The 24499-nt window shown below is 35.1% G+C and overlaps 1 protein-coding gene across 1 annotated transcript in view; it reads right to left on the bottom strand.

The window, feature by feature from the left end:
- Positions 1-17828: 17828 nt before the first annotated feature.
- LOC149575702 (tRNA synthetase beta subunit family protein) overlaps positions 17829-24499 on the bottom strand; it is a 194442-nt gene continuing 187771 nt past the window's right edge. Inside the window, exon 19 of the mRNA XM_089815469.1 lies at positions 17829-18508. Within this exon, the coding sequence (XP_089671595.1) occupies positions 18440-18508 (69 nt within the window). The 3' untranslated portion in view covers positions 17829-18439. The remainder of the gene's footprint in view (positions 18509-24499) is intronic.

The following is a 24499-nucleotide window of genomic DNA, read 5'->3' as shown; positions in this document are numbered from 1 at the left end:
CAACATGTGTCCCTAGGGGTCTTAGGACCCTTAGGGACATATTCTAATCGATCATATGGGTTGAATAGGGTTGTAGGCTAACCTACGACCCCCTTCAACCCATTTCATCATGACATGTGTCCCTAGGGGTCCTTGGACCCCTAGGAACATATTGTAATCGATCGTATGGGTCAAAGGGGGGCATAGGCTAACCTATGACCCTCTTTAACCCATTTCATGATGATATGTGTTCGTAGGGCTCCTAGGACCCTTAGGGACATATTCTAAATGATCGTATGGGTTGAAGGGGGTGAACCCACAATAGTGGGTTACACTTTTTTGCCTAAACTGACATTGAATTGTGAATTTTCAAGAAAACTTTCACTTTCATATGCAAATTGTCGTTTAACGGTTAGGAATTTGAAGATGAAGTAAATTAGAGTCTTTTAGAATTTTCTGTGTAGAATGCAAATATATATATTTAAAAAAAAAATGAATTATTTTTTCTCCCAAAAAAATTGGTATGTTATTAAAAATATGATTTTTAAAAAGTGACATTATTTTTTACACACATGTTTTTTCCTACAATAGATATCAATGTGATTCTTTCAAATTTAGTTTGTTAACATCCATACCAAAACCATGGAGGTGATCTGATGTCCTTGTCCTTAGTATTTCATAGTTAATTAGAGTTTGATGTTGACTTAACACGAATTTGGACATACATGGCTTTTGACACATGTAACTTATTATATATTTGCCCTATTAAAAAATTTCTTTTTTTGATTGAAAGAGGACTCGAATACAGAGACCATAGTTATTTTTCAAAAAAATTATTCTCTTATTTACTATTTTTCCATGATCATCCAATATATAGGTTTATTTTTATAACAAACCTCTGTTCAATTCATGTGCAAAGTATACCTACGAAAATCAAAATGTAGCAAATTCATAGTCATTAGAAAGCTCGTTCAGAGTAATTATATCATGAAAAATGGCATGACTTCAGTGTTCCATATGAACCTAATAATTGAGCCTGGAAGCCATGAAAATACAGTAAATCTTCTTACACTTGGGTAAAACCTCTAATTACCTAGTCTCGATAGAAACAAAAGTGTCTAGTTTCTATTGAAACTAAGAAAGCTAACCCGTGTGGTTAAATGGGTGGACTTTACTTTCGATCGAAACTACCTAATGTTGTTTCAATTGAAAGTAAAGTCGACCTTTAGGGGTTTTCAAAAAAAAAGTCATAAATAAATAAATAAATATATATATATATATATATATATTCAATTGTTACATTCAAATCCAATCAAATAATTCACACTTCAATTGGGAGGGAGGAAATATTTTGCAACTTGTCTATTTTTGAATTTTGGAAAAAATATTTGCAACATGGGCAATAAAGGTAAAAGATCAAGTAAATATTCACGATGAAGAACTGATGAACAAAAAGATGACAATCGTTGAAAATCTTTAGCAAGATACTATAGGAGGCAAGGTATGTACACGTGCAATATTTTTTCCAATGCATATTTAGTTCATATAATGCACATAATAGTATTGTAGACTTTTTGTATGCATATAGCTAGGATTAGGGATTATCCAATTAGGAATATGGTAAATATAACTTAGGGTTACTATTAACTTAATATTAAGGTTCTATTGAATTATGAATATTTAAGATTAGGTTTTATTAAATTATGAATATTTAGGATTAGGGTTTATCACATTGTGGTTTTTAAATTATGAATATTTAGAATTAGGGTTTATATTACATATATGGTTTTTAAATTATGAATATTTAGAATTAGGGTACATTTTAATTATGGTGTTTTAAATTATGAATTTATTTAGGATGTAGTGAAACAGGACAACCTAGTGAGGTTGGAGAAGGTTCATCCCAAGTTCAAACATGTATGTATGCACCCATCTCTCACAAGTACAATCTCTCTCTAGATTTTTACTTGTCTAGAGTTAAAATTCATATCTTTGATTTTTAATTTTAGAGACAAATCCCCTTACAAACTTGCTTGATTTTTTTTGTTATATCGTGCACATGCACTAGTAGATGATGAAAATGTTGGACATGAGGAAATTGAAGATGAAGCAATTGATATCGAAGAAGGACCTTCTAAAGGTTAGATAAATTGTATTTAATAGTTTATTTGATATGTATATACACATATGTGGATCCTAAAGAGAAGTTGTATCTTAAGTCTTTATTTTTATTTTTTCTTGTAGCTCAAGATCAAGCAACAAATGAGAATGTTAATCTAGCTCAAAGTTTGAAGAGAAAAATTAATCATAAACATGGATCATTGAATTGAAATGGATGTGGAAAAATTGAGAGAATATGCTAGTCAACCTACACATACTACAAAGAAAAAATTGTATAAGAAGTCTAAAGAAACAATTGCATAATTTGAGAATATTGATATGGTGGAGAAAACACAACTATTATCAATTTCACTTCTTAAAGATGAATTAAAAGAGCCATTGAAACTATTGGGTATAGATACAAGTGTAAAAAAGAGGAAAAATCTTAGACTACAAAAAGATATTGTTGAAAGTGTTAAGGAAGGGTCACATTCCATTGGAAAAAAATCTAGATCTGCAGATAAATCCATTGCACGAAGAGTGATACTGATATCTATTTAAATAAGAAATTATGGCATAAAAGATAGGTCTCTTCACTATCATCTCATATTGGGTATAGTCAAAAGACGATATTACATTATCTGAAAAGGAGAAACAATTTGGATGATAGTACATTAGAAGGAAATTGGGTGCTAATGTGTAGAGTTCCTCAATCTGATAGGATTGTGGAAACAGTTAAGAACTTAGTCATTCAATTTTGGATTGATAATACTTGTTCTTCACCAAAGAGAAAAGATATCATCAAGCAGAGGTTTGGGCCTAAGGAGTATCTTCAACACATAAAATATTGGTTGGATGTCATGCAGCATGAATTGTATCTCATTTTGTAATTTAAATCCTGACACAAAGATTGGACAAGCAATGTTTGAAAGATTGAAACCCTATTCTGTAAAGATAAATACATCTTTTGAAACATGTTGTTGTCGATATCATGTTGAATTTGATTTGTACTATCAAGGGTTTAGAAATATGATAGAAGAAAGTGGTTGTTCTCAAAATTCTTTTCATAATCATAACATCAATCTTATGTGACAAGCCAAATGATCATGCAATAGGTGAAATAGATTGCATAAAAGGAACTTGTGAAACATGTGGTAACCTGACCGAATTTCTTTTGAGAGATGAAGATACTGATATGATGAGGATGGTAAGATGTAAGAGATATAAGTACATAAAGTTAGAAACAAAAGTTGGAAAAAAATCAACAAGGTTGGAATATGTAGAGGGTGACATACCTGCTGAAGAATTTATGTCAAATTTTCATAAATTAATTACACCATATGTACGTCATGGTTTTTTTGCTAAGTGGAAAGTAGAACAATTTCAAATACTAAGATAAACTTTTCCACTTGGGACAATTTTATCTGTTGTTGACTTTGCAGAGAATTACTTCTTCATTTATCAAAAACAAATTCAAGTGGAATGCTACTATACATAGCAGGTTACTATTATGGTTCAAGTGTCATATCGACATGCAAAAATTAATTTGGATGGTGTGGAAAGTACAGATCAAGCACAATTCATTAAAAAAGAGTATCATTTTTACATTAGTGATGACAAAGAACACGACACACATTTTGTGGAACATTGTTTTAAGTCATGTTTTGATTATGGATGTGCAACACAATTTAAATCAGCTAGACCATTTCATGCATTATGTAGATATCATCAATACCTTAATATATCACACATTTGGAGTTTTTTTTAAAGTGGACATGGAAACGGTGAGCATGATGGTGCAGGAGGTTGTAGCAAACATGATTTAAGAAAGTATCAAATGGGCTATAAAGGATATCACATTAATAATGCTCATGATGTGGTTGAGTGGTGCAAAACACATTTTACAGTGCCACCATATATAGATAACAAGTCATCACAAGCGGATCAAGTCATACCATTCAGAGTGTTTTGGGAGGTATCAGGTATAAATTAATTTGAATATTATAATTGAATCAATTTTATATTTAATATGTTATGTGATAACTATTTATTATGGTACCCAAATGTTTAAAACTCATTTTTTATATGTATGTATGAACCTTACATTTATGTGTTGATAGAATATCAATGCATGAATGCAAGAGGGTAGAGAAGACACAATCTTTGCATTCAGTTATGAGTACAAATAGTAATTTGTGGTCATTGTACACAAGAGAATACTCATATTTTTTTCCTGATTGCATTGATGAAAACTATGATGGTTTCATTAATCAAGAACATGGATATGTGGGTGAATGGACTTTGGTGCCACTAGATGTTGTCAATACGAATGAGTTTGAGGATGATAACTATGATGATATTCCATTGATTTATAGTGATTATGACCATATTTTAGGATTGATCAGAGTTGGTATGTATTTCATAATATATTTATGCATTTTTCATTAATTTATTTATGTATAAATATAATCATGTACATGACATATGGAATTTATATACATATACTTTGTGTAGGCAATGTTTTTATAGTCATGGTAGAATCTAAAAACTTAGAAGGTGTTATCTATTATTTATTGCATTGCACCATACAAAGAGAGATGCTACCAAAGACTGAAATAAGTGATGGAATTATGTTTCCCACTGTATGCATCCTAAAATAGTCGCCTAGACTGTGGGCCCCCATTCTTCAATTTATCAATTTCTTGAATCAATGCATTGCAATATTTTATTTAATCAATTTAAACCATTTTCCTTGATCAAATTGCAATTAATTTAATTATTTCAATATTTTCTAAGGTTTGATCATCTTATTCTAAGTCTTATTTAATTAAAAGAAAATCTTTCTTTTAATTAAATAAAATAGCTCCTATTTAATTAAAATAACTTGCTTCCTTTTAATTAAATAAAATCCCCACTTAAATATCTCTTTGTGATGAAAAAAGAAAATAAATAAAATAAAAATAAATAAATAAATCATTTTTCTCTACACTTAAATGCACATATTTCTAAGTGGGATTCCTTAATTTCCTCTTTACACTTTCTTGTCAAACACTCCTCTTTTCTCATTGGTGGAATGTTGTCTCACACGGATCAAGCCTTATTATCCCATATTGGTTGTGAGAAGCCTCCCACCTCCACAATTGACTATATAAGGAACCCTCTCCTTCTCATTTAGGAGAGGTTAGTTTCTATAGTATTGTTATGCTGCAGGTTTGGAGAGCACTTTTGGAGAAGAAGTTTGAGCATTAGGATTTGAGCCTTAGGGTTTGGACATTGGAACTTCATTGTAACTTCTCTCTTCTTGTCTTCTTCTCTCATGCATCCATGGCTTCCATAATCATGCTTCATCCTTGCATCTTCATATTAGCTTAAAGTCATATATTAGATATCCTTTTTTGCATTTCTTTGCATTGTTATCATTTACATTAGTTTGCATCTTCATTTTCATGCATATTTTTATCTTTGAATCTCTCATTTTATGGTGTACTTGCATGGGCACAAACTAGGTCAAACTGAGGGCCTCCATTACAAGCCCTTGCACTCCATGAATAGAGAGCCATGAGTCGCCATTTGAGATCTCATTCTTGAGCAATCTTGGATATTATGACTCATAAAAGTAGTATGAAGAAACTACTTCCACTATTTCTCTCAAGCTTACTGAAAATCATGATCAAAGTTCTAAACCTATTCTATCCAAAGATCCTTGTCAAGATCAAATTATTCCATCATCTTGTTCTACCACTCCATGCTTGCTTCCACTTTCTACTCGTCCTACTTATTTTCAAGCTCCAAACAATCCTATTAAAGAAGTTGCTCCTATTTAATATTCTCATGATCCTACTAAAAATCCTAATGCTCACTCTAAAGATGTTGATATCCTTGGTTGTCATGTAGATGTTGATGGACTTATTGATTTTATCCTTTCTTATCTTCCACGTCCATCCTTGGACTTCCTCCACCAATACCAAGGGTTTCATGTCTTCCTTCCATATTGGGTCCTTATGTCCCTTCATTTTCCCTTCCTAACTCTCCTAATTTTTCATCCATCTTGGGTCCTTACATCCCTCCATCTCCTATCTTTCCTCAAGATCAAGGTAGATGCATATCCTCGAATACTTTTCATCCACCCACCCATCTAAACTAGTCATATCTTCCTTCTTCCACAAGTCCCAAGTCTTTTGGAAGTAACTTGAATATTCAATACAATAAAAAAAAGAAATACAAGAATCCATCTAAAAAAGAAGATCACCATGTCTCCTCTAGTCAACATAGGGGCATAAAGTCAAAAGACATATCTAAGAAGAGAACTACAAAACAAGTATGGGTCCCAAAATCCATCACTAAAGATATTCTCTCTAAATAATAAAAAAGAAATAAAATACCTACGACTATATGGATTCCAAAGTCTCTCTTGAAAGAGTCTAATGTTGAGAAACAAGTGAAGTTGGCATTCAAGCTTCCAAAGACTTCCACCTCATCTTCTTCAATTCCAAAAGCATTCTTCCATTCTATGCGCCTAAACCACAACCTCTTCTATCCATTCACCATATTCCTTCACTTACATTTCCTCCATCCTCTCGCCACCTTTCAAGGTGTACGCTGATGTTGATCTTGCCTTCCTTTCCATCTACCCTTTTACAATCCTTCTACCTTCTATCCTTTTTCCTCATTTTTCATATTCCTCCTATCTTCCAACTTCACTTGCTTTGCATAAAACTTTATCCTCCATTTTTCTCTTCCATCTTCCTTTCTCTATCAACATCTTTGAGCAAATAATTTTGAATCCTTGTCCTTTCAAAGAGCATTATCTAAGAAGCTTGCCTTCTTCCAAAAAAGGAAAAAAAAAAAGGAAAAAAAAGAGAAAAAAATTCAAAGTGTGCCTTGGTGAAAACCTAGAAATAGGCGCCATGGTAGAAAAATTGAAGAGAAAATAAAGTTGTCCTATGGTGAAAACCACTCCCTTGTGGTGCTTAGGGTAAGTACTGTGATGAAAACCTGACAATTAGGCATCATGCATAGTTTTTCTACATCTTTCATCCATTCCATTGTCTCTCTTTGATCTTGACAATGTTGACCTATACACGAACATTTGGCTATCTTGTGAGCTATTTTACTCTGATCTTGCTTTCATTGCTTTTCATGTTTAGCTTTCATATATATTTTCCTCCATTCATTCTAGCCTTTCACTATCCTTTTCTCATTTGGTCTTCATCTAATAAAAAAGAGTAAAACACAATGCTATGAAGTCTCTTGACATTTCTACTCTTTTGGACTACATCCTTTCCTACTTTTGCATTACGTTTTCATGACTTATCCTATGTTGGCCTTTCATTTCTTGTTTAAATATTCTTCAGATGATCATTTTTCCCTAGCTTGGGTGCTCTTGAGGAGTTTTCCCTTGAGGATTTCTTCTTTTCATTCTCCTTGATTCTCTTGTCTTCCATCTCTTCCACCAGCTTGTTAATCCATCTTGTGCTCCACCTTGCTAGATATTGAGACTACACAAGGTGATCTTGCTTGGGAGTTTGATGCTCATTCTATTTGGGGACATCCTTTGAATATATTTAATGATCCCGAAAAAATCCAAAAAAAATGATATATTTCAAAAATCCAAAAAATGATATATTTCAAAAATCTAAAAAAAGTATCTTTAGTTCGATTTGATCAAATTTATCAATTTGTCGTTTCTCCTCTATTTCATTTTGATTTCAATCATGAGGGGGCAGTACCTATCAAACTTCAATCCCTGATTCATCTTTATCAATCTTTGTTCTGCCTAGGACAACCTTGTCTTTGTCAAGACAAAATTGTTATAAAAAATTATATTCTTTGTCCTGATGTGTTCCTAAGTTGACCACACATCTGTGTTGTTTTGTGATCCCAAATCGACCTCATACTTCAATTGTATTCTTTGACTACATGTGTTCCCAAAATGATCACAAATTAGTCAAAGAGGGGGAAATGTATGCACCCTAAAATGGTTGCCTAGATTATGGGCCCCCATTCTTCAATTTATCAATTTCCTGAATCAATGAATTGCAATATTTTATTGAATCAATTCAAATCATTTTCCTTAATCAAATTGCAATTAATTTAATTATTTCAATATTCCCTAAGGTTTGATCATCTTATTCTAAATCTTATTTAATTAAAAGAAAAGTTCTCTTTTAATTAAATAAAATAGCTCCTATTTAATTAAAAGAACTTGTTCCCTTTTAATTAAATAAAATCCTCACTTAAATCTCTCCTTATGATGAAAAAAAGAAATAAATTAAATAAAAATAAATAAATAAATATTTTTCCTCTACACTTAAATGCACATATTTCTAAGTGGGATTCCTTAATTTCCTCTTTCCACTTTCTTGTCAAACACTCCTCTTTTCTCATTGGTGGAATTTTGTCTCACATGAATCAATTCTTATTATCCCATATTGGTTGTGAGAAGCCTACCACCTCCACAATTGACTATATTAGGAGTCCTCTCCTTTTTACTTGGTTAGATGTTAGTTGCTATAGTATTGTTATGTTGTAGGTTTGGAGAGCGATTTTGGAGGAGTTTGAGCATTAGGGTTTGAGCCTTAGGGTTTGGACATTGGAGCTTCATTGCAACTTCTCTCTTCTTCTATCATGCATCCATGGTTTCCATCATCATGCTTCATCATTGCATTTTCATATTAGCTTAGAGTCATATTTGCTTCATAGATTAATCTTGCATTGTTATTTCCTTTGATAGATTAAATTTCCTTTCTTGCATTGCTTTGCATTGTTATCATTAGATTAGCTTGCATCTTCATTTGCATGCATGTTTTAATCCTTGAATCTCTCATTTTATGGTGTACTTGCATAGGCACAAACTAGGTCAAACTGAGGGCCTCTATTACAAACCCTTGTTCTCCATGAATAGAGAGATATGAGTCGCCATTTGAGATCTCATTCTTGAGCAATCTTGGATATAATGACTCATAGAAGTGTGTCAACATTTTAGCACACAGTTTCAACCCCTCTTAAATGGTCCGAGAACACCTAAGGACCCTTTCTAAACACTTATTGCTCCTTTCAAGGCATTTTGCCACATTGAACCCTTTTTCAACATTTTTTGCAATTCTAGGTTTTATTAGGACCCAATTACTAAAATCATGACTCAAACCTAGTTTCTAACTATTCACACCTAAACACACCATGGGATTTCATCATTAGTCCTAATTCATCAAATGGTTGGCTAGACCATTTACAAGCCAAATTTGATTTAGGGATTTGCCCTTCCCCAAGGTGCTCTTGCACCATACTCCCCCTACAAGAAGAAGACTAAGGTACCTGTGGTGAGAGGAACTCCTTGCTAATGCCATACTTCTAGAAGTCACTCTCAGCAATCCAAGTTGCCTCAACTTCAGGGGTATCTTTCTATTTTAGCATATGTTCTTTGTAAATTTTGTTTCTTGTACTCTTCTTCACCCTAGAGTCCAGTATCTTCTCCACTTGTGTTTTCTTCCTTTGAGGTGCTTGTAAGTTTGATATGCCTTTGTTTAGGTTTGTCTAATACTAAATTTCAACAATATTTGAACCCTTGTAAGGTATCTAATCTTTAACATTGAATATGGGACAGATGTGCATGTCCTTTGGTAAGTCAATTTTGTAGGCATTGGAACCATACTTCTCTAGCACATTGCATGGCCCAATCCTCTTCATTTGCAATTTTCTTGGGATGTCTTTCTATAGTCTAGCTTTGTTCAAAAAGGCCATGACTAAATCTCCTACCTAGAATTGTAGTTCTCTCCTCCCTTCATCCTTCTTTTCCTTCGACCTCTCATTTGCCTCCATGAAGGTCTTCTTGACTTGATCATGTATCTCCTTCATGGATTGAACAAAATCATCTGCATGTCCATTGATGGTGTCATGTGTTCGTAGATCTCTCAACTCCATTATACCCCTTGGACGTGACCCATACACTATCTAAAAAGGACTTAATCCAATTGTTATATTCTTACTATCAGTATAGGCAAACTCTGTCTAAGGAATGACTTGTTCCCAACTTTGCCCATATTCTTTAGTAAGACACCTTAATAGGTTGCCTAGGACCCTGTTAATGACCTTTGTATGCCCATCTGTTTGGGGATGGTAGGCATAACCATGAGCCAAGTTTGTACCTAATCTCTTCCATGGGGTCTTCCAAAAATGCCCCATAAACTTAACATCTCTATCAACCACAATACTCATTGGTAGCCCATTACTTCTAACCACCTCCTTGAAGAATAGGTTAGTTGCAAGGTATGAAATGGCTCACCTTACTGAACCTGTCAACTACCACAAACACACTATCCAACCCTGTCTTTGTCCTAGGTAAACCCACTATGAAATCCATGCTTATGCACTCCCAAGGCTTATCAAGAATGGGTAGTGGCTGGTAAAGTCCTACATTGGATGAAGTGTCTTTTGTCCTTCAACATATGCCACATTGTTCTACATATCTTCTCACATCTCTTTGCATCTTGGGTCAATAGTAGAACCTTTCGACAAGGTCTAAGGTCTTGTTAAGGCCAAACTGCCCACTCATTCTTCCATTGTGCTTTTCTTGGATGAGGTTCTCCTTCATGGATCCCCTTGGGATACACAATTGTTGACCCTTAATCAATAATCCATTCTGGAATGTATATTTAGAAAATTGACTATGAAAATGGTTTTCAAAATTAGTACATACCTTTTATGCCTCTAAAAAATCAATGTCTTCACCATACAAATCCTTGAATCCTTCAAGTCCAACACTCTACAACTTGACCTCTTGAACAGTTAGCAGTCTTCTACTCAAAGCATCTACCACCTTGTTGTGTGTGCCCTTCTTGTGTTTGATGGTAAAAGTGTAGGACTGCAAGAATTCCATCCATTTTATGTCTCTAAGATTGAGCTTCTCCTATGAGTTTACAAAACTTTATGCCTAGTTGTTAGTGAAGACAAAAAACTCTTTATGCAGTAAGTAATGCCTCCTCTTAAGGGCTTGGTCTAAGGCATATAGCTCCAAGTCACAGACTGAATACCTTATTTTGACCCCATTAAGTCTTTCACTGAAAAATGCCACATGCCTCCCCTCTTGGCTTAATACTACCCCAACTGTTATGTTACTAACATCACACTCTACAACAAATAGTTTATCAAAACTTGTCAAGACCAATACTAGTTGGGTTTCCACCTCCATCTTTAGCCTTTCAAAACTCTCATCTACAACTTTGGTCCATGTGAACTTTGTTTTCATGCCTCCCTTGAAGGTATCATTCATAGGTGCACAAATTTCACTAAACTTCCTCACAAACTTCCTATAGAATTGTGCTAGGCCATGGAAACTTCTTACCTCAATAGAAGATCTAGGAGTAGGCCAACTCAGGATTGTCTCTAAGCTCTTATCCATTTTCAGACTTCCTTGGGAAACTACAAAGCCCAAGTACACTAGCTCTTCTTTCATGAATTCACTCTTCTCAAGGTTCATTGTTAACTTCTCCTCTTGGAGTCTCCTCAACACCATTTCTAAGTGCTTCATGTGCTCCTCTCTTGTCTTACTAAAGATGAGGATGTCATCTAGGTACACAACTACAAACACCCCTATATAGTCTTTTAAGACTTCATTCATAACCCTCATGAAGGTGCTTGGTGCATTCGTAAGACCAAATGGCATTACCAACCACTCATAGTGACCCTTAGTAGTTTTAAATGCAAATTTCCATTCAACACCCTCCTTCATCCTTATTTGGTAATAGCCACTTTTTAGATCAATCTTAGAAAAGTGTCAAGCTCCACCAAGATGGTCCATTAGATCCTCTATCCTAGGAATAGGGAATCTATACCTATTGAAATTCTATTTATTGCCCTAGAGTTTGTACACATTCTCTACTTACCTCCCTTTTTAGGGGATAGGACAACTAGGATTGCACATGGACTGATGCTCTTTTGAATCAGCCCTTGGTCAAGCAATTCTTGGACTTACCTTGCTATCTCCATATTTTGCTTTGATGTCATCTTGTATGCAACCTTATTTGGTAAAGATATGCCTGGTATGAAGTCAATTTGATGGCTTATGGCTCTCTTTAGGGGTAATGTTGGTGGTGCTCCATCGCATATGATATCCTTAAACTAATCTAGCAGTTCTTGTACTTATACAGGTATAGGAGCTTGTGTTGATGGCTCCTCCTCCTTTTGCTTCACTATGATAGCATACCCTACTCCTTCACCTTTCTTTAGGTCTTTGAGGAACTCTTTCCCACTCATCAACATTGTTCTAGCAATAGCCTTTTCCACTTTGTCTTACTATAATAAGGATTGTATTCTATAAGTGACTCCATCTTTCTTGAAGGAATGTTTGTTTTCCTTAACATGGTGTATTGCCTCCCTATCATATTGCCAAGGCCTTCCTAAGGTGACAAGCATCCATTGGAAGTACATCACATAAGAGCTTGTCTTGGTACTTGCCAATGGTGATGTCCACCCATACTTGTTCATTCACCAAGATGTTTTGTCCTTTGTTTAACCATGTCACTCTGTAAGGACACATGTGTGATCTTTGTTAATCCAAGTTTTTGTATTGCCTCCTCTGATATTACATTATCAATGGACCCTGAGTCTATGATCACCTTGCACACCTTTCCAAGTACTTTACATGTAGTCCTGAAAAGTACCCTCCTTTGCTTAGCTCCCTCCTTCGTTGGTTCTTTGGCTATGACTCTCCTCAACATTAGACTCACCCTTTTCTAGTTCAAGGTCCATCTCACTTAACTATTAACTGTCACCCTCTTGCACATAAGTAATTTTCTTCTCACCATATGATGTTGATGCCTTCTCTAGACACCTATAGGCAGGATGCCCTAGCTTCCCACACTAGTAACACTTCATGTTACTGAAATGCGATCTCCTACTGCTATTCTCATATCTTCCTCTGCCACCATTATTGGAAACACTTCCCCTATTGTAGCCTCCCCTTTGACTGGTTTCACTAGTCTTCTCAATCCATTTGAACTCTCCATAACTCTTATGATCATTGGTCCTTCCACTAGAACCACCCCTTAGATTGCCTCTGAAATCTTTGCTCTAACCTCTACCTTAGAGTTTGTATCATTCTTCTTTCTCAACTTGTCGTCCACGTTTAGGGCCATTTGGAAAAAACTATGCAAGGTAGTGAGGCTGAACAAACTTAGTTAATCTTGTATGACCACTTAAGGTCATTTAGGTATCTTACTACCCTGATGCTTTTTGCCTCTTCTACCCTTGACCTCAGAGCTAGCTCTTGGAACTCCTCGGTGTAAGAAGCCACATCAAGATCCTTTTGCTTAATATTTTTCCTTTGTTTGTGAAGTTGGATCTAATAGTCCTCTGGTAAATAGGTCTCCTTTATCGTTGCCACCATAGCCTTCCAGTTGGCTATTGGTTTCTTTCCTTTACTCTCTCTTTCCTCTTGCACAAACTTCCACCAAGTTAGTCCATGTCCTTTCAATCTAGACTTTTCCACCCTTACTTTTTGAGCCTCTATTACCCCTTCACATCCAAAATGATTCTCAATGCTTTCAATCCATTCTAGGACCACTTCTACATCCATCTTCTCATGGAACATTGGGATATTCTCAAGACTCTTTCCTATGAATGCCTTGAGGGCCTTGATGAATGGTTCTTGCTCACCAAGTGAAGGATCAGGTTCAGTAACTTCATCTTCCAAATCGACCTTTGTCTTGCCCTTATTGGTGTTGGTGTCTTCATCTTCCTTTGCTAGACCTACCTCTACAAATTCCTTCAATTTTTCCTTCATCTCTTCTATAGCCTCATCTAGAATCCTAGTGTTCTCATGCATGATTCTATTTTGCTCATCTACCTCTTTAGCCAATTTTGCATTAGTCACCATCTTTGTAGATCAAATAGATTGAATTGAGTACATCATACCACCACAAGTCTCAAATCTTAAGGCTCTGATACCACATTGATGGGGAGCTTCTAACTCTTAGAGTCTTTTTGCTCTACCAAGGCTATTTCATAGCCTTCCTAAGGTCTCTTTTCTAACCCTAACCTAGAGGATTCTCTCCTAATCCCCTTCCACCAAGAAACTCTCCTATTAATTCAAATTGCACTACTCTAACTCCAAAACTACAACTATGCACCTTTTGGCCTATCAAGTCAAAAGCCCACCAAATGTTTCCAGTAAGCCAAAACCAAGCTTAGGCCCTCCTCATGAGGTTCTTGATACATTTCAAGTCATTCTGCACCATCTTGTTAGGTTTCACACTCTCAAAACTCATTCTTGCTATGTTTGTCCCCATAGCCCTATGAGCCCCTATTAGCCCTCCTAGAAATAAGGATTCTTCAATAACTTGCAAAACCGCTTAACAAGACATGTGGATTTCTAGTAGACATTGTTTCATATTGACCTATCTTAAGAAGACATGTGGATTTCTAGGTCTTAAGTCTTCAAAGTGTTTGTACAATGTTATTCCATGTCACCCTATTTTTGAGGGTTTCTAGGGCAATGACAACAACTTCACTTAAAAGGTAATTAAAACTATACTCCAAACTTCCTCCTCTAGTCCAAGGACACTAGTTACTCTCCTCCATAATTTCCCAACCTTGATTGGCACACACCAATCCAGTTCTCCATTCACATTCCTCTTGCAAGCATGTATGAGCCTTGGCAAGCTTCTACTTGCTTGCCTATGGATTGCTTGCAAAAATAGCAAACAATCTCTCCCAACCTCCAAACTTCATATTTACATAATGTACATAGGCCATTACTTGATTCCCAAGGATCGTAGGATTTTAACTATGGTAACTCAAGTTTTAGCCATCTTTGTGCAACCTTGCCAGATCTGACTAGCATGAACAATGAAACTAAATAATTCTGAAAACTTGATAAAATGAATACAAATGACCAAATCAAAATTGTACAGAGTATCTACATGACCACAAGCATCTAATCCATGAAAAATAGTAAGAAAAAAAATCAAGAACCTCAATCACTCCTCCAAAAAGACATTCTTCTGTCATCAACTATTCTTCATTCCATCAATTGTGCATACAATGGCATAACCAACCCCTTCCAAGGAGTTGTCTTGTGTTTAAATAGCCTTCCCTAACTACTTAGACCTTTAGGTTGAATACTAGGTTCATCTTATTCCTCCTACACCAAAGTGCTAAAAAGTTGTCATTGCAACTTTGCAAAAATGTGTGAGCAACTTTGACAATTTTTAGCAATTTGGCATTTGAGCTCTCCAAACTTGTCAAGTTTGGTCTCAACCCCTCTATAATGGTCCTCGAACACCTAAGGACCCTTTCTAAACACTCCTTGCTCCCTTCAAGGCATTTTGCCGCATTTTGCTCCTTTTGAGCAATTTATGCATTTCTAGGCTTTATTAGGACCTAAACCAAATTCATCAATCAAACACAGTTTCTAACTATTCACACCTAAACACACCATGGGACTTCATCATTAGTCCTTATTCATCAAAAGGTTGGTTGGACCATTTATAAGTCAAAATTGATTTAGGGATTTGCCCTTGCCCAAGGTGCTCCTGCACCAAATTCGATGGCTCCCCGAGCCACTATAGTTGGATTTTACCATGGCTCCCAAAACCACACTTGAGCTTAACTTCGTACTCTGCTTCAATAGAAGGAACCAAAGAACAAAAACATAAGAGTACCAAGATCAAAAGATCACGTGAGATTCCACCTCAATAGGGATACCAAACACTTCCCAAGGCAAAGCAGCCAAAGTAGAGACCAACAACAAAAGACAAAAGCTCCAACCCAACAAAGAGGGAAGAAAGGATGTGCTCACATTAAAGCACTCCCACTTAGAACACTTACAATCCAAAAACACCACAATCGTTGCATCAAAAGAACCAATACCAACTACACTAGGAAACATAAACAGGGGGAACACCCGAAGCATTGAGTGAAGGAAATTCGAGAAGTCGATAAAGACCCCATTTAGAAGATTGTCACAGCTAACCTACTCAAACTCTACAACCAAACATTTTAACCTATCGACAAACAAGGCAACAAACAAAAGATCCAACAAAGAGGCAAGGAAAGAAGGTGGGGAATCAAAGCCAAACCTAACTAAACACTCCTCCCTCAACTAAACCAAAGCCTCCTTGGCCAAAAACCTATCATTCAATGCCAAGAAACACTTAAAGAGGAAAGACGTCTACCACATCTAAGAGCAGAGGACCATATACAAAATAAAACACTCTTAAAGATCATTTAATGCACCACCCCACTCACACACGAAAAAGTAATTGTTGAACAAAACACCTAGATAAATCAACTAAAGAGTGATAGGAGCCATGAGAAAGGAGGCGAAGGAAGAGCCAAAATCATCAAAGTGCCCTTTTTAATGAAAGTCGGCACCACCCACCAACCAAAAAGGAAGCCAATCAAATCGAAGAGAAAATCTCACAAATCCAAAGCGGAACCAACACTTGAAAAGAGCCACCTTGTAGGAGAATCCCAAAATAGAGAGGACAAAGAAGGGGATGAAATCCTAGAGTGTCCTTGTGAAAGAAAATGAGTTGACAGAAAGCAATGTCACATAAGCTAGACAACAATGAACAATACCAAAAAACAAAGCCTTGGCAAAACAGCTCCCAAAGCAACAAAAAAGACAAGTCCCCATCCTCATCATCTTTGCATCTCATTTAGAAAAAAAATCATATTCCCCTAAAACCCTAGAGTTGTCCGTACATGCTCTCCCTATAAGAATATTATAATTATTCTTTAATGGTCATCTTTGTTAATCTTTACTTTATTAGGCAATTTCTATTTTTTTGTCTATAGTTCACAATTGTTTCTTTTTAGAAACGTCTTTGTAAATCTATGCAAGGAACTTTCATCTCCCTTGTTTAATAACAACAGTGATTTACCATAACATGGTATCAAACCCTGTCAAATGGGGTTTCATTAAATTTGCCAATATTCTTAAGAAAGATGCCTCTTGATCTAGATTTTTTTCCAAAAATCTGTTTTCCGATTTTTTTAAATGAAAACCATTGAAAGGTTTTTATAAAATTTTGTGATTCATCGTCAAATAATTTTGCGAGATTGCACTATTTTCTCTTAACAAATTTGTTTATTGTGATGCAAACTTCTAAAAAGAAAAGAAAACCTAAATGAATTTAAAATTTTATTTCTTGAGTCAATCGTACAAAGCTCAAGCAACAAAGCTATGACCCATTTAAGATTGTTAAATCATTAATAATCTATTCAAATTGAATCTACTCTACAACGGATCCCATACCATTCATGGAGACTGGGAATTTGCTTTGTAGATATAGTGTGATTATATTGGATACAAGGGTTTGTTTGAGAATAACATTTTAAATATAGCACCATAATATTGGATATGATGCGCATTCTCTTGTTTGATTATCCGAATTAGGCCTCCCTTGGAATATTTCTTCATCGGCTCCTTTTTCATTATTGTTCTAATCATGTGCTTGCTTTAGTTTTTCCATTCCATACAATTACTATCATATAATTCATCACTTATGGCACTATAATACTAAATATTATTTTCTTCTTTTAGCGTGGTTCTTAAAGGGTTGCTTCAATCACAACTTTAATTCAATCATATAATATTTAGACTGACCAAACACGATGAATGTCTATATCTTACATGCAAATTCATAAATGCTTGATGTCTATTGGTACTGGTAAAATGGAATAGCAGTTTCAAAAGGCTTAGTGCCCATTGGCTGCTTTGGCCTTATTCATTCATTCATACAGCTTAATTATTCAATAAAATAGAATATATTAGAAGGTTAAACATATACCTCGTCAACATAACAATAATTTCAGGTTTCTTTAGATGAACTTATTGAGTTAGCATTATGCCCGTTCTTTTGAATTGCTCCGGGGATTTCAATCTTATTACACCCCACATTCACTAATCTCATGTTCGGTCTTGAATGACAAACTTTTGCAATATGAGCAATAAGTTAGTTTTGGTCTCTCAACCTTAAAGATTATTCAGAACCACAGTTCTTCAAAATAAGATTAGAGAACCAAGAAACTGACATTTAGTATCAATTCTGCTACCACAATCCAGTTACAATGGGGATGCAAAACTTTGGAATGTTGTCATATGCACCTCATTCAAAAATTGTTTTTCCAAATACAAAGAATATGCAGAGGCCGTTGCCACATGTAAGTGCCAGTTTATGTGAACACAGGTGTGAATGCATCTTCAAGTTTATGTCCTTGGCAACCCTTGTGCGTGCCCATGCGGATGTGTGTTTGCTTGAGCGGGCATGAGAAAACAACTATCTTCTGATATAAAGATTCACAATCGTCACAGAATCTGTTTATGATATTCATATTGCAATTCAGCAAATAGCAGAATCTACAAAAATGGTTCAATGGTCATCTCAACCATAGAACAGGGATCAAGAATATCAAAACGAGCCAAAACCTGGAATCAAAGAAAAATTACAACTGCAATCAACAGAAATACTAAGCAATTCAAAGGCTGAAAGTAAGCTAATTCACAAACATGTCAAAGATGTACATAACAAACTAAAGACATTACTTGCGCATTCATCAATTTCAACAGATAAAAGGCTTGTATACTATGATTTCTTGGAAAAAAAATTGTTCAAAATTTTAAATATCAGTAATTCCATTTTTCATTTGAGTTGTGATAATCCTGAATTAGAAAGTATGTATGTATATCTTCCATATTTGGAAGCCGCTGCCTCGACAAACTTGCATTTAACAATTATTGAGTGGACAAGTCACCAAAATATTCTTGATTATCATCCCCATGTCTTATGTATTTTAAAATTCTGAAGAGATATAAGAATCCATATTCAGACCTTTGACATCAATTATCATCCACAATAATTGAGAATGACCGCTTTGAAGCTTTGAGTTCGGCAGATTGTTTAATAAGAGGGTGAGCTATAAACAGTCAGAATCCTAAATCAGGTGCGGACCAGCCTTCTATTAGATTAAGTTGATTGTAAGTGATAAATCCTTATGAAAACTGGATAGACTTTTTGGTCATTGCAGACAACTTATCAAAAAAGCAAACTCTCAGACCATTATAATCCTGAATCTAGCTTGAGCCAATCTGACCTTATTTGTCTGTTATAAATATCAGGCACAACTCATTTAAATATCCACAATAGGAAACCTCAGGTACAGAAATAGACAAGTGATAAACCACATTTGGAGACTGGTGGAACAGTGTACAGTTAGGAGATGATCCTTGTGTAACATCCTTTCAAATGAGGCATGAAATCTTTTGTTCATCCAATACATGAACCAGGAGAAAGGCAAGATTAAATTTCCTAACAAAGCATTGGTAAAAGAAAGATTAGATCTACTTCTCGAGCCCTAGAATATTAATAATATATGGCTTGCTAAATCTTATCATCCCCATGTCATCTACCATCTTTCAAGTACAGAATGCTTTGTCAGTTTCTGACATTTCCTGTTATAAATTTTGAAACATACACGATTTGCCTTTCCAAGCAAGAAAACAAATTCTGCTTTGACTGTTTAAAAACTTCTACTCCCATCTGCAAATTCAGAGCTGATATTTCAAAAGAATAAAGCAAACCAATAACTTGAAACCTTTATGACATACAACAATAATTGTTCGCTACTAGTTTTCTATCGAAGTCAGGATGTAAGAATTTTTTTATTAGGACCATTCTCTGCTCACTTCAGGGGAGATAATGTTTTTCCGGCAATATTTGAATTTGGCAATCAAAATCATGAGTTCATATTTCCAAAAGTATTGAATTGCAGGCTAGGACATGAACTTTTACATTACTGAATGGATGAGATTTTCTTTCCAATACTGTTGTGAAATTAGTTTCATCTTATTTTTCTAAGACTCAGTGCTCCAAAGCAATACATGGACCCTATGTGTAAAAGTGTCAGCCTAACCACCAAAACTAATGGGAAAACATGTAAGATACAATAAATTAACTGCTCTAAGAAGTGTTTGACAGAAAACAAAGAAACCACACTTACCATGTAAACATTTTCAATGTCCTGCATGTTTACATCAATATCATGCATTTTTATTACTAACATAAGCCACAAGATTTATCTCCATGTTCAAGTTCAGCAAAGAAAAAACGGGTACAACTTCATCAACTAATAAAATTTGAGAAATGCCCAATATTAGATTATAACTTAAATCCATATTTTTATTATATTTATTTATAATAATATAAATATGCATGTTTTCAGATCATTTTCTTTTGGAGAGCATTCATGTTTAAAGGCTATCTTTGTTTGTCGTACAGGTAAAGAAATCAACGCATCCAAACAACAGAACATGAACAGCAGAATTATATTCGCATATGCTAGAACATACATTAGGTTTCATAATATTCGCAATAGTAGATGATTGATGATTTACAATGATCCCAAATGGGATATAAATACTACCGCTGAACCTTCCCGAAGGAGTCCGTCGGCCACAACATTACATCCGCTACCAACTATTTACCGACGACGTCGGCTACAGAATACAGAAACACCGCCGGACATCACCCCGTCGGCTACCGAAACACCGCCGAACCCATCTAGTCGGCTATCGGTAGCCGACGGGGTGATGTCCGACGGTGTTTTTGTATTCTGTAGCCGACGTCGTCGGTAAATAGTTGGTAGCGGATGTAATGTTGTGGCTGACGGACTCCTTCGGGAAGGTTCGGCGGTAGTATTTATATCCACTACCAACTATTTACCGACGACGTCGGCTACAGAATACAGAAACACCGCCGGACATCACCCCGTCGGCTACCAAAACACCGCTGAACCCATCTAGTTGGCTAACAATCCTCTATGTTCGAGGGACGCAACCCTAGATAAATCCAGTTGTTCCTATTCCTAGTATGATCTAATGTAACATAGGAACAGCTTGAAAATGTTCTTGAGGCCATCCCATGTGCAAAATAAATGTGACACGTTTTCGAAATGACCTGTACATGGTTAAGGGATGAAGGCTTGGCAATGAACAATTTTTCGTTTTAAGTGTTAAAGTAGGATCGATTTGTCTTTGCTGTAACTTGTAATAGCACTTATGTTTTTCTGTGTGTTTCAAGTTACTCTTGCAATGGAATATTATATATATATATATATATATATATATATATATATATATATATATATATATATATATATATATATATATATATATATGAAGAGGCATGTCTCCCATAGAGGCGTCTCTCTTCCTTCATAATTAATAATAATAGAAAAAGATAGATATCAAATGTTTAGGGCCAATAGGTCATTCAAACAATTTATTTCATCGATTGCAATCATTCGATTGAAGCTCATTTATTAACACTCCATCTTAGCTAGGGAGGATGATCTCTATCCAAATAAACAACACAATACATTACTGTTACCTCATGGTAACATCAGTGGTGCGCTCAAGAATATTAACCATATGAATTTCACCTACTCTGATATTTTCTTGGTATATGAATTGACATCATGTCTCATGATGTCTACCATAGAAAAATATATGTACACGGTGTCTCCATATACTAAGCCTCGTAGCACACACCATAACATATCTCAAAAACCTAGATACATGAGATATGCGCTAAAGGAATGTATGGCATGCCCGCAAAAATCTTTGATCAAGAGATATTCACCATAATGTATGGCATATCCACAGTTACCATACTACAAGATATCCACCATACAAATCATTAGATGTTAAGTTTATAACAATGATAACATACTGGTCTAAGAGTACACACCGCACCATAGTCTTCTACCTTCTAATACCATTTAAGGCATTATATATATCTTACACTTCATAAAAGGATGGGTGGTGAGTTTTGGGATATCTTAATGTTAACACTAAACAAGTTTTGTTAGTTTATGTTTATGTTTGATCATCTCCATTAGTCGACGATTTCTGGGAGAGGAGTATAAGCCGACCTAGAGAGGGTCATGTCACTTTGAGGGACATGCCCTTTGGTCATGGTATTAAAGGTAGGTATTATTGTAGTTTGAGGACACACAATAATCACAAGTCTGCTCCCTCAATCAATAATACCTGTTTGAATATATTGCACACATAAATAACATTCAGATCAGAGTTAAAGGTGATAACTCCTTCAGAATATTAGGATCATATTCAGCAATAAAAGGATATTATACAAGTCTGAGTTTTTTTAGTAGAGAATTTATAGAAACTTTACTTGGTATCAGAGCTCTAGTAGTTGAACCCAGGCTTTGCAAATTAGGTAATCAAACCTTATATATATCTAGCATCATTCTCCTATCTTCAATGGCATACACAATCAGACCCAAGGACAGGTTTGATGGGAAAGAACACTTTGATGATTGGAAATTCATAATCATGATGATTTTTGAAGAGAATGATGTAAAACAATTTGTTGATTCAGCACCCAAACAACCTCCAGTTGAAACTCATAAATCTATCTGGAGTAAAAGAAATAGGAAAGCCATTCAAATCATATTAGATGGAGTGAAAAATGATATCGTACCTATGCTAACAAAACATCAAACAACATTTTCCATGATGAATGCACTACTAAATGCATATGAGGTCAACAATGCAACTAGAGTTCTAGCACTAAAAAATGCAACTAAATCACATACAAATAAAGAAGGGAGAATCGATGAATTCTTACTTCTTAAGAGTTGCCAGCCTAAGAGATGAACTTGCAAGTATAGGAACCATCATTAGTGACACGAAACTAATACTAATGGCTATAGACAGATTACCAGATTCATGGGAAACTTTTGCTCAAGGAGTAAGTGCCAGAGATAAACTTCCTGACTTCAATAGACTTAAGGGAGATTGTCTTCAGGAAGAATCAAGAAAACTAAAGAAAGGAGAGAAATAGAAAATGTAAGATGAAGAACTTCATGTTCTTAATACAAACTCCTATAAAGGAAAGAAGAAGCATTTCAAGAAGAAAATGGGTAATCAAAAGAATGACAAATCTAAGAAAGATCTATCCAAAATAAAGTGCTTCAAATGTGAAAAGTTTGGACACTATAGATCAGATTGCCCTGAGAATTCTAAACAAGTGAACTATACAAACGTTACTAGGGAAGAAGATAACTATGATCTTGAGAATCGTGTATTGTATTTGTCACTATCAAATGAAGTCTCAAGTAAAGCATGGGTAATTGATAATGGATCTTCTAGACATATAATAGGATACAAAGAAGCACTAGACTCTATCAGAAAAGGTTAGTGGCGAAGTCACCATTGGTGATAATTCAACACATTTTGTTGAAGGAATTGGAAACTACACCTTGAAACTAAAATCAGGAAATTCTCTTCTTCTCAAAGGAGTACTCTACATACCAAGAATAAAAAGAAATCTAATCTCGGTTACAGCACTTGAAGGTGATGGACATAATGTTGCCTTCATGGATGGTAAAATAATAACCTGGGCTAAGAACTCCTCAATTAAGAAAGCGAAGTTGATTGGTCAAAGAAAAGGGTATTTGTATGGATTAAATTCAAAACCTAGTCGACCTATTCAAGCTTTAATTCATGAAGCTGCAAACATAAATGAAATATGGCACAGAAGGTTACAACATCTAAATTTCAAAACCTTATCAACTATGGAGGAAATGGTTACTAGTTTACCTAAACTAAATAAAGACCACACAAGCATATGCAAAGGGTGCGCTCTGGGTAAGAACACCAAAAGTCCATTTCATGATAGCATAAGAAAAACCTACAATGTTTTGGAATTAATTTATTCAAATTTATGTGGACCTATGTCTGTTCCTTCTCTTGGAGGATTCTAGTACTATATTTTGTTCATCAATGACTTCTATAAACATGGATTTACTTCTTAAAGTGCAAAGAATCAGAAGAAATCCTGAAGAGATTTAAAGAATTCAAAACATTAAGTGAAAACTTATCAGGACATAAAATTAAAACTCTTAGAATTGATAATGGAGGGAAATACACCTCAGATTTCTTTAAAAGGTTTTGTAAAGAAATAGGAATTAAGAGGGAGTACATTGTTCCTTATAATCCAGAACAAAACGGGGTAGCAGAAAGAAAGAATAGAACAATTGTGGAAGCTGCTTGAGCTATGATATTTGATCAAAATCTAGAATATTATCTTTGGGCAAAAGCCTCTTGTACTATTGCCTATATTCAAAACAGAAGCCCTCACACCTATCTTAGAGATAAAACTCCTAAAGAAGTCTTTCCTAAGGTTAAACCCAATTTAAGTCATCTTAGGAATTTTGGGTGCCCTGTATATATCTATGTTCCAAAAGAAAAGAGAACTAAGTTAGAAACCTCTAGGAGGAAAGGTACTTTGTGTAGGGTATAGTGCAACATCTAAAGCATATAGGATTTTCATACATGGACAGAAAAGTATTGAACTTAGTAGGGATGTAATTTTTGAAAAAGACTTACCATTCA

This window comes from Cupressus sempervirens, chromosome 2 (genome assembly GCF_028749045.1).
Source record: "Cupressus sempervirens isolate cs-2001-9-10 chromosome 2, ASM2874904v1, whole genome shotgun sequence".
Taxonomy (NCBI): Eukaryota; Viridiplantae; Streptophyta; class Pinopsida; order Cupressales; family Cupressaceae; genus Cupressus; species Cupressus sempervirens.
This window is presented reverse-complemented; position numbering and strand designations above follow the sequence as displayed.